The sequence below is a fragment of the Populus alba genome, chromosome 2 (assembly GCF_005239225.2).
Source record: "Populus alba chromosome 2, ASM523922v2, whole genome shotgun sequence".
In the NCBI taxonomy this organism is placed as follows: Eukaryota; Viridiplantae; Streptophyta; class Magnoliopsida; order Malpighiales; family Salicaceae; genus Populus; species Populus alba.
Genome location: NC_133285.1, coordinates 3,487,192 through 3,498,384, shown reverse-complemented (window position 1 = coordinate 3,498,384; position 11,193 = coordinate 3,487,192). Strand labels below are relative to the sequence as shown.

At 39.3% G+C, this 11,193-nt stretch overlaps 2 protein-coding genes across 4 annotated transcripts; one reads left to right on the top strand and one right to left on the bottom strand.

The window, feature by feature from the left end:
• The first annotated feature begins 337 nt into the window (after positions 1–337).
• LOC118049318 (peptidyl-prolyl cis-trans isomerase CYP63) lies at positions 338–6,852 on the top strand. 3 transcript variants are annotated; one of them, XM_073407779.1, is made up of 15 exons: positions 338–523; positions 778–867; positions 981–1,035; positions 2,398–2,486; positions 3,244–3,268; positions 3,381–3,419; positions 3,503–3,620; positions 3,792–3,952; positions 4,030–4,345; positions 4,439–4,572; positions 4,741–4,963; positions 5,046–5,438; positions 5,536–5,616; positions 5,803–5,845; positions 6,109–6,242. In XM_073407779.1, exons 2-15 carry the CDS (start codon positions 790–792, stop codon positions 6,145–6,147), a joined length of 1,794 nt encoding a protein of 597 aa, XP_073263880.1. In that variant the 5' UTR covers positions 338–523; positions 778–789; the 3' UTR covers positions 6,148–6,242. The 3 variants fall into 3 exon arrangements, with proteins under 3 accessions (XP_073263880.1, XP_034915179.1, XP_034915178.1); XM_035059288.2 differs by lacking the exon at positions 5,803–5,845 and having other exon boundaries at positions 340–523; positions 786–867; positions 6,109–6,852; XM_035059287.2 differs by lacking the exon at positions 5,803–5,845 and having other exon boundaries at positions 340–523; positions 6,109–6,852.
• A 450-nt stretch (positions 6,853–7,302) lies between these two features.
• Positions 7,303–10,834, bottom strand: LOC118049320 (2-methyl-6-phytyl-1,4-hydroquinone methyltransferase, chloroplastic). Its single transcript, XM_035059292.2, has 4 exons — positions 10,679–10,834; positions 9,905–10,466; positions 8,916–9,222; positions 7,303–7,680 (listed from the first exon to the last, which is right to left on the bottom strand). Exons 2-4 carry the CDS (start codon positions 10,462–10,464, stop codon positions 7,525–7,527), a joined length of 1,023 nt encoding a protein of 340 aa, XP_034915183.1. The 5' UTR covers positions 10,465–10,466; positions 10,679–10,834; the 3' UTR covers positions 7,303–7,524.
• Positions 10,835–11,193: the final 359 nt, after the last annotated feature.

Sequence of the window (11,193 nt, the reverse complement as noted above, 5' to 3'; positions counted from 1 at the left end):
TATCATTTTAAATTAATTAAAAAATACGCTCATTATAATTGAAAATAGAAATAATGATACACACACACATATATATATTTTTAATAATGAAAATAACAATAATATTAAAAGTTAGAACAATAAATAAAGAGATATATAAAGGATAAAATAAACATTTTACCAAACGCAATTTTATCTTTTCTCTTGTTCTCTATCATTCTATGTGACAAGTGTCTTCATTTTCTCTGTCCTAAGATATTAGCATATCGAGCTTACATTCCAACACGTGGCGATCAGATAAAGGAACAATCATATACCTCCTACGAAAAGCTTCTTCCCCGCGAAACACGAGATCGCACCCTAGCTCACTAAACTCGTAAAAAACAGTATCAAAATCTCTTGCAAAGCAAAATCACAGCCAAGCTAAAGCAGCAAGCACGCACTTCTCGCTCGCCGACTAACGATTGCGGCCGCCTTTTTCTTGTTCTCGAGTCGCAATTCGCTTGTTCACTCAGCCCCGATTTAACTTAAGCACGTAATCAAGGTAACATCGAAAAGTCATCTCGCTCTACAAATCTCCTCGATTTATTTTTTTCTTTCAAGAAATTCTAGGATTTTGATTATAATCAATCATTTCTCCATTGTGCACGTAGATGAATTAAATGCTTGAAAAAGGCTTGATTCTATTGTTTTTTTTTAAGAGAATGAATTCAAGAGTCAGGGTTTAGGGTTTTGGATTTTTGTATTAATAGCGGATTACATTTCTAAATTGAATGCTAATCTTGGGCTGTTGTTTAGTGTTCTAGAGAGATGAGCAAGAAAAAGAACCCTCTCGTATTCTTAGACGTGTCCATTGACGGAGATCCTGCTGAAAGAATTTTTATCGAGGTAATGCAATCTCGTTGGTTTAATTTTTATCTTGAGGTTTTGCTAGGGGAAACTGAAGTTTGGTTTTCCAGTATCGAGATAAAGATAAAAACCTGTTTCTTTTGAATGCACAGCTTTTTGCGGATGTTGTTCCCAAGACTGCCGAGAATTTCCGGGCACTCTGTACAGGTATTTGAATCCTTTCCTGCATTCTTACAAATCTTTGGTAAGTTTGTACTGGTCACATTTTGGCTTTTAAAAAAAAATTGTTGAGGGAACAGGTACTAATAAGTAATAACTATTGCCTCTCAATTATGTATGGGTTTTTGAGGGTCATCCAATTATCTTTTAAGTTGTGTGAATCTTGATTTGAAATATGCTATTTGTTGACAAAAATTTGAACTAGTGATCAAATGGTTGTGTATTACAACATGTATAACCATTTAGAGTCCGTGCCACCAAAGAAGAATCTGATTTTAATCTGTGACCTGCAAGCTCTAAGAATGAAGAAGGTTATTTTAATTCTTTGTATCTTATTTCAAAATGATTTTCTGCTGGGTTAAAGATGTAATACCTAGTTCCTCAATTTGTCGTGGCTTGAACTAGCTGCTCTTTAAGCACACAGTTTCAGAATGCCTTAGACAAGAATAATATCTTCTTATAAATTTTGATAGGCAGTTCTTGAACTAGCTATTCTTTGATAGCCCTGCCTGGTTTTTTGATGGATATTATCGGGTAGGACTAGGGTGTGAGTCGCGGAACTGCATTCTGCTGGTTAAAATGAATTCCCTTATACAGTGCCTTGTTTCACAATTCATAATAGTGGCCACGATGTTCTCTAAACTGTGGTGAATGTATCACTAACTTCTAATAACTACACTTTACTGGACTCCGGGGAGTGATTTGCATTCAAAAGGGTCATAAACGAGAAATCTTTTGTTATAAATCAGAATACCAATTGCGCGAGTGCACTTTAGTTTAAAGTTCTGTTGGTTTCTAATAAATTTGAATGGAAGTTTGTACCAGAATGTCATTTTATACCTCATTAAGTGAAATGAAAAGTTGAACTTGGAGAACAGCCAATGCTGTTACTGGGATCAAAGTGGGTGACATTGTGTTTCTGAATTTAATAACAAGTACACTGGAAATCCCTTTGCTTGCATTCTTTTCTACTTTATAAGAAGGTTTCACCAGTCAAACTGGTTCTCCTTATTTTTCTGCGATCCCTGATGGTTAAGTGCACAAGCTGAAAAAGATGGTTGATACCTTGAAAATTTGATCCAAGTGCCCAAGAATATCACATCTCTCCACGAGGAAGGGGATACAACTGAAAAGGATGATTCACTTTAGTGTCTGTGCTTCATTTCAGCAAGCACAAACACCAATATATCTTGTCAGTGCTGCCAGATCAAAAGATGTTCTCAATCTGTTATTATAATCTGCAACCTTAATTTGGATACTATCCTTTCTTTTTTTGTTGGCTTGAGAAATTAGTTTCCTAGTTTCTGCATGATAAATCCTTTGACACTATTCTGCTGTTGTCCATTGTAGGTGAAAAGGGCATTGGAAAAACCACCGGAAAACCTCTGCACTACAAAGGTTGTTCTTTCCATCGAATAATCAAAGGATTCATGGCCCAAGTATGTTGTTTCCTTCCTTTGTCAATAAGTGTTACCCTTGAGATATGATGATGCTTGTCTTTTGATTGCTAGTAGTTCATTGCAAATTTATAAATATTGTCAAGCTACCAAATTTCTTTCACTGCCTGCTTTCCAATTTTAAGATTTACCAAGTTACTCATATTTGTTTGAGAAGACAAACAAATAACTGAATATCTGTGAACCCAATAAGTTTCAGGAAATCATTTTTGGCGGGAACTTACTGATTGCTATAATTGATGAATTAAATAATTGACTTGATGCATGCTATTGAACATGTTGAATACCAGTATAGAACTGAACCCTGGTATATTTACCTATTATCAAAATCATGCTTAAATATTACATGTCTAAATATAATTTTTGGCTGCTATATTTTTAAAATATGATGCTTTGACTTATGGATAAACATCTATATTTAGTAGATGCTACTTATGTTCCCCATGCAGCTGTATCCCGGTTTATTGATTGTGCAAAGGACTAACATGTCTACATTCTAATATGTTATTTCTATGATATGAGAGCAAAATTCTGCACAGCCAGTTAACTTGAGCCATTGTTTGGGAGGTGACAATAGCAATGTACAACAAATTATACTGATTAGAAGTTAAACTATAGGGCAGCTTCTTTTGTTTGCACTAGCTTTGCAGAAGGAAGCAAGTTATTTTTGTTTTTGTCAATCTAAAGTAAATATATATGATTAAGACAAATTGTTCAATCTCTTTTCTTGTCCTGACAGGGTGGTGACTTTTCAAAGGGAAATGGTACATTCTTTGATTCCATAAGTTCTCTATCCTGCTAATGAATCCTGTTTCTCTGTTTGACTTGCATACTCTTGGCCAGATTTGTAAGGATCAACCTTTAATTGGTTTGCAGGCTCTGGTGGAGAAAGTATCTATGGAGGGAAGTTTGCCGGTAATCTTCTATATTTAATCATCCAAGTGCTTGCAATGATTTGTTTCATCATTATCCATAAAATTTATGCTCTCTTTTTGTAGATGAGAACTTTATACTGCGTCATGAAGGAGCAGGCCTTCTTTCTATGGCGAATAGTGGTCCAGACACAAATGGTTCCCAGTTTTTCATAATCTTTAAGCCACAGGTCCATCTTGATGGGTATTTAACTTTGCTTGTTCTGCTCATTTCTTTGGCTTTCATTACTATTTTACCCATTAGCCCTCAATTTTTTTAGCTCTTTGCTGCTGCTTTCTGCATTCATGATCTCATAAAGAGTAACTCTTAAAATATGCTCAAATTGTTACATTATTGTTTTTTGATGTATGGCAGGAAACATGTTGTCTTTGGAAAGGTGGTTAAGGGAATGGACACGGTGAAGAAAATTGAACAGGCAGGAAGTGCCGGTGGGCAACCTGCCGGACCTGTAAAAATTGTGGATTGTGGTGAAACTTCTGAAAGTAAAATTGAAGATTCCGCAGGGAAGGACTCAGGTAAAACTTGGGTAGTCGGTACTTATGGTTTGGAGCATGCTTGCCAAACTTGTTATTTACATGTACTATTCTCCCAGGAAAGAACAAGAAATCTGGGAAGCCTTCAGATGATGGTCCTGGTGATAAAGTTAGAGGAAGAAGTAAAAAATCCCTGAAGGATGCAAGGAAGAAAAGAAAAAGGAGATACTCTTCATCTTCATCTGATTCTGATTCTGAACCATCATCTTCAGAATCAGATTCTGATTCAAGCTCATCTAGTAGTGATGGAAGGCATAAGAAGAAGAGGAGGTTGGCGAAAAAAGACAAATACCATCGTGGGAGAAAACTGAAGTATAGACAAAGGGAGAGGAAGAGAGGCAGGCATGATAGACGATCAAGGCGGAAGTCTAAATGGTCCAATTTACATTTAGTTGAAGTGCAGCCTTTTCCCTTGTATTCTCCTGTACTTGACAATGATCGTGATTGTACATAATGTATTTGTTTCAGGAGTTCTGAGAGCGCAAGTGATACAGATACTGATAGTTCTAGCAGTACTAGCAGCTCTAATGATGAAAGTCCTGTTTCTGCTCGGAAGACCAATAAATCAACTCAGGCCGGAAAGAAATCAAATCAGAGCCCTGGTATGTGTTTTCCTTTTATTTCTGCAAGTTATGAGCTTCATTATCTTTTCATGATATTCTGTTCCTGCCTTGAATGCTTGTGAAACAGCTGGATTTCAAATGAATTTCGTTGAGATTTTTGTCAGTGGTACTGCAGGCTTTAACTCGGTGCTATTTTTTATCTTGCAGATGCACATGGAAAATTCTCTACCCATCTCTCCGTTAAAGAAGCTGTGGTGGAACAACAGCAAAGGAATGACAAGCCGAAGACAGCTGAGGCCAGCTTGTCACATGAAGAAGGTGAACTGTCTCCCAAGAACAATACACATCTAAACAATGGGCATGGGACGAATTCTAAATTGTGCACTTCTCCTAATCGGCGTTCTTATTCAGATGACTCAGACAAATCCAGGTGTCTGCTTCTACATATTTGTGCTTTTGTTGTCCTCACACTCACTGGAGTTCACAACTAAGTAATTTGCACTTTCTTACAGGAGAGCCATTCCAAGCTCCAAAAGTAGGCCTAACAATAGCAATAGGAGCAGTCCTAGCGGGAGTCCTGAAGAAGTTTCCAGGAGTCCAGGATTCAGAACTGACAGTAGAAGTCCAGTTAGGAAGTCTGGGGAGCTGAGCCAGGGAAGGTCATCGAGGAGTCCACTGGGTAGTCCTGCCAACAAAGGCCACCATGAACCTTCTATGTCAAACCATGGACAGGGTTTATCACACTCTCGGTCCCCAAATGGCACACCCAAGCGCATTAGAAAAGGGCGTGGCTTCACTGAACGTTATGCATATGCACGTAAGTATCGCACCCCATCTCCTGAACGAACCCCTTGGAGGTCCTACCATTATGGAGGAAGAAATATTGATGGGAGGAACCGTGATAGGTAAGCTCAACATCAGAAATTAAATTTAAAGGTCTTCCATCATCTGAATATAATTCAGTTTCACGTCCCCTTCCCCAACCTCTCTTTTTTTCTGAAGGCTGTCAAGCTACAGAAGTTACTCCGAGCGCTCACCACCAAGACGTAATAGAAGTCCACCAAGAGGCAGGAGCCCCCCACGGTTCTCTCTCCCTCTCCCTCTCCCTCTCCCTACATCTCTCTCAAAACTCATAAAATGTCATTTATGAAATTTGGCAGGCTGTCTTTCACGATCTCTCTCTCTCTCTCTCTCTTTTATGGGTACCTATGGTTTCTGTTTTAAAATAAAACGACCTGTAAAATCTTGCACTCTTTATTCTCTCACCAGTAAACTGCTAATTTGTCAAGGAGGAGGAAGCTCAAATGAAATGGTAACTCAATGGCACCAGAAAATATTTTAAATGTTAGCCGCTAGTTAATCCATATGTTCTAGCTCATAGTGTTCTTCCTTTCATTTCCTGTACAAGTTACCGAACTTTGGCAAGCTACGGATCAACTCATCCAGTTTTACTTGCATAGTATATTATGGAAAAAGCTCCGTTCCATGCTGTATTCATGTCTTAGCTTCTTGGCGTTTATGTTACTTTGTGAGGCACTACATGCATGATGATATAAAGTGATCTATTCTTCATAGGTACGGAAGGTGGAGAAGCAGAAGCAGAAGTGTTTCTAACAGCCCAGGCGGTTATCGTGGCCGCTACAGGGATCGGAGTGGGAGACAGAGTCCAAGACGCAGTCCAACTCCGAGAGATAAGCGACCTGCCATAAGTGAGGGTTTGAAATCTCGTTTAGGTCCCCGAGCTGATGACCAGTCTTTTCCTAACAAAGGAAGACCGAGATCTAGGTCCAGTTCGAGGTCTAAGAGCCGTGGATCCTCTCTTTCTAGATCTCCTGATTCTGTACCACCAAAACGTCAAGGCAGAGCAGCTAGCAGGTCCCGATCAAGCTCACCATCTGGACAGCAGGGTTTAGTTGCCTATGGGGATGCCAGTCCTGATACTGGAATAAATTAAGCCTTTGGAGGCCTTTTGGTCGCTGAGAGGGCGTGCGCCAATCTTTGCCCTGCTCAGACTGCGGTGGCGAGCATGTTGAGTCGATTGGCACGTATATCCAAACATTTCTGCTGATGTGTCATGCTTTCAGGGGAAGTTGGGGGAGTTGATGATCCTCATTTGTCTCCTATCCGGGCCCATTTGAACGTTCTTATCTTTTTTTCTGGGTCTCCAGGTGAACATATGGTTTCAGCAAAAATTTTTTTGATTATCGAGAACGGTATTGTAGTAAAAAAAAGTCGTAGCTAACTATCATAAGATTACCACCCACAAGGGATTCAAATCTATTTTTCCTAGAATAAGAAAACAATCTCATGATTCATTTATGTCACGAGTATTATTTATTCGTGTGTTCCAAGGGAGAAACTGGGGCCCTGGAGCAGGTGCGGAGCCAGGATATTAGGTTAAGGTCAAATTAGAGAAAAATCTCTACGAAGGGTCAAAAGTTAAAATTTAAAATTATTCCAGGGGAGACGGGGGAGAAAATATTTTACAGGGGCCCTGCCAGCCACCCCTGGTCTGGGGCATGCTTTTCCTCCAAAAACCATAAGGCGACTCTTCATAGAAGAGCGGAGCATGAAAGAAAATTCGTTCAGCTTTGAAGAAATGGATGCAACCTGATAAATTGCTTTACGATTTGTGAAATATCCCGATTACTTCTCTCTCAAGCACGGTGGCTATCGTCCTGTTTTGTTAATGTAAACTCCACACGCGAACAGTCTTGCCATGGCCTTTTAAAATCAGCATCAATGCTTGTTAAAGAGAACTGGGGGGGATGAGGAATTAAACTTCACGAACAGTTTTCTGCAAAGTAAATAAACAACTATCTTAAGTTTATTACACTGCTAAAGTTTGGGTACAACAGCGTGCCTATGACTTAGGTGGCTTAAGGTTATTTGAGAAACTGGAAGCCGCACACCAGGATTGTGAGGGGCAGAAATGAAGAAAACAGAGCAATTTGATCAACACAGCAATCACGAGCAGCTCTACCGCCTCCCTTAGATTGGTCTACCTTTGGGTACAATTTGATCTTTGAGCCACATATAGATGGGAACCAACACGTAGTACGTTGCTGCCATGGCACCCAAAATGAGGCGCATAAGGAACACGAATGGCTTTACAGGCTCTGTCACATCCTCTGCCTTTGGACCAAGCTGTGGTAAGAGAAAAGGAAATATTCCAAGGGTGAAAAATAAGAACCGTGAAGAAGCTTGCAGTCAGAAACAGAAGAATTTTACTTCAAGTATACCGAAAATTTAGCATCTGCATGTATTTAAAAAACATAAAGCAAAAGCAGAGGAAAGCATATTTATAAATAGATTTCGACGCCCAATTGCTACAAGAGAATAAGTTTAATGGCCACATATAAAAATCACAAGTCAAACAAAACCTTGCATTCGAACTACTTTCCAGTCAGTTGAAGGAATCTGATTACGCCAACAGTCAAAACCAAAAGTCACGACACCCAGAAACAGGATCAGAACTGTGATAATGGTACAATTCTCTGATGATCATGCAGGTGGAGGTTATAATCTCAATGGTGTAAAGATGATGGAATTACGCCTGAACACAAATGTTCCATGTTATATCATATTCTTTCTCAGCAGGGAACCTGCTAATCAGGTTCTAGCTTTCAGTTTCAGTCAACTTTCTACCAAAACCTAAAAAAGTTGTTAAATGCTCAACAAACTTTCTTCTTTCTTAGTTGAACATGAAATTATTCAGAAATACAAGCTCAGCTCCTTTCAGCCAGGATCAGCACAAATAGATCCAAGCCACATGATTTCATTTTGTGGAATATGGATTAATGACTAGCTTCAGGAGTTCTTAGCAATAAAAATTACAGGCGGTTCTGTGTTGTCAAATTTCCATCCAACCCCGCGACCCAAACAGTGAATTACTCCCAGCAATGAAAAGACTCTGATGATAGAGCAATAACTAGATCCACTTCCTTTGCTGAATCTCCAAGAGAATACAGTGAATTCATAACTCATGGAAGTTTATATTTCATACTGACCCAAACCTTGGCTCCAATTTTAAGTTAGTAATGATTTAAAAATCAAAACATTTGATGGCAATGACCAATGACATTGCAGACAATATGGGTTTTTGTGAGTGCAATCCTCAATATTTTACAGAGAGCAACTGAGCAAAGGATCAATAGAGCAACAAACATATATTTTCTAGAGAGAGATGTTCCTAAGCAGACATCATAGAATAAACCTACACAAGTGTGCATGCCCGGAGAAAGAGCGGGTAGGCCAGTGGCCTGGTGCACATTAATATTAGCTCCATCCAAATGACATGCAAAACTAGAATAACAGTGGGTAATTAAAGCAACCAAATGCAGGCTTAATTATCAAGCAATGGATAAGTCAAGAATAATTACCTGCAAAGGAGAATCTCCAGATGCAGGTTTAACACCGGTTACAGAACATCCCATGATCAGCCCATGCCTACGAACACCACGATACCATTTTGGGCCAATCCTCTTCAGTTGAACATTCTTAAATCCAGCCTTCTGGAACCATTCAATGTACTCTTCCTCCTTTGGGAAGAGCATCCAAGCATCAGCAAAGAAGCGAGACAACCAGAATGTTGGGTACACTGGACCAATTACGCAGGCTTTGCCCCCTAGTTTCAAAACCCTGTATGCTTCCTTGATGCCACGTTGTGGATCAGGCCAGTATTCAATACTGAGAAGGTGAAGATATGTTATTCCCATAAGAAACCATTAAGAGAAATTACCTCACCCAAATCTCAATAATAATGCATCAATAATTTATTTTTCTTGAAAATTTACAATTTTCCTACTCTTAAAACCACATAATGAGACTCCAAAATTAATGTTATGCACATTCCTAGGAGCTTACCCAGAAGCCTCTATCACATCAATTAACATACTAGATTCATCAGAAACCAGATAGAGGCCATATCTTGGTAAAATCAAGAAAGACTTGCAATACGAACGTTATAACATAGGAGAAACCACTCCATGCAATAATATCGAAGGCAAGGACTCTCCAAATTCTCCCTCTTTTTGGCAGGAAGCCACTTTGATGAGACTAAAATCTTCAAAGTTCTAATGCCTTGTGGAAAGGAGGTACCAAATTACAGGAAAGCATATTCACAAAAATAATTCAATGCATATTTGACCAGGAGAATCATTCTAGATAGTGCTTGAAAGGATTAAAAGCTCAAAAGTAATAAAGAAAAAGGTATGCAGAAAAGTCCCATTGTAGTCCAGCATAAATGACTGTTTCTCCAGCCACCAAAACATAAAACAGCCAGAAATCAACACAATAAAGTACAGTATCAAATAGCAAAAACAAGAATTCAGTTCAAGCAAAAGGCAAGGTATGTAATTCAGAAATATACCTCCCAGCAGACACATATCTATCCGCATAATCAGTACGAAATGGTAGATCCTCAGCATCGCCCTCAATAATCTTACAATCCTTCAAAGGCTCTTTCTGCTTTGCCTTCGCAAGTTGGTGTGGAGATTGATCAAGGATGGTAACATTTTTGGCATCCACGTGCTTAACTATACCCAAAGTGGTGAAACCAGTGCCGCCACCAACATCCACCACCAACATATTCCTGTTACTGAGATCTGCAGGCTCAAGTGCCTCATCTCTCATGTCCTCGGTCCAGTGCCCAGGATTTATCACATGGTCGTACACAATTGAGAGAAACCTATAGAACCAAAAGGCCTCTTTCTTGTGTTGGATAAATCTGGGCTGGGAAGCTGGCCTAGAGGCTGATAAACTGCACATGGGTGTCAAAGTTCTTGCCTTTGAAATTCTAGTACTAGCGACTACATTCACTTTAGAAAAGTGCCTCCCTTGCAAATCAGACCCCCCAAAGCCTAGCCCTTTAGGGGTTATGCCTCTAATCAGAGTGAGGTTTTCAGCTCCATTGAGCATTGAGGAGGCCATGACTGGACCAAACAAAGAAAACCCACAAAGGAAAGAAGTAAGATTTGGAGGTTACAGAGAAAACCCACTTGCAGAAGTTTTAATTGGTGGTGGTTTGTTGTTGCTCAGAGCATGATGTTGACGTACAATTGTCTAGTGTGTAAGGTTGTGGTTACTCACTATATCTCTCTGAAACTGAAACAAAATAGATAAAGACAACCGGTTAATTTGGTACCTGAGGAGGCTTGCCGCCAGGGCAGTAGCCAAAAACGTAAAGCTGGATGCAGAGGTGATTGGAACTTGAGGCAGGGATTTATGAGAGTGGAAGTGACTGGTGGTAGACAAGGAACCCAATCCAGTAAACAAGGCCACTGGTGTTTAGCCCGTGGGATACAAACAGAAATGAAGTGACGACAAGTTAAGAAACCATATCGATCCCTTTACTATTATGATTTCGTGTTTTGGTCACTTTACATTTCGTTTAGCTTGATTGGTCCCTTACTCCCTTTACTCCTTTGTCCACGGAGAGAGAGAGAGAGAGAGCAATTCCACTACGAAGTTGGTGATGCATAGGAATGGTGAATAGGCATCTACCTCCAATTATCTAAATGCAATACGAAGGATGCTTCTCCTTTCAAGATGAAGATGGAGATAAAATAAAAATATTTGATGAATTTGGTATAAAAACATATAAAATATCTTATGATTTATTAAACTTTAATAACCATATATAAAATAAACTTTGATCTA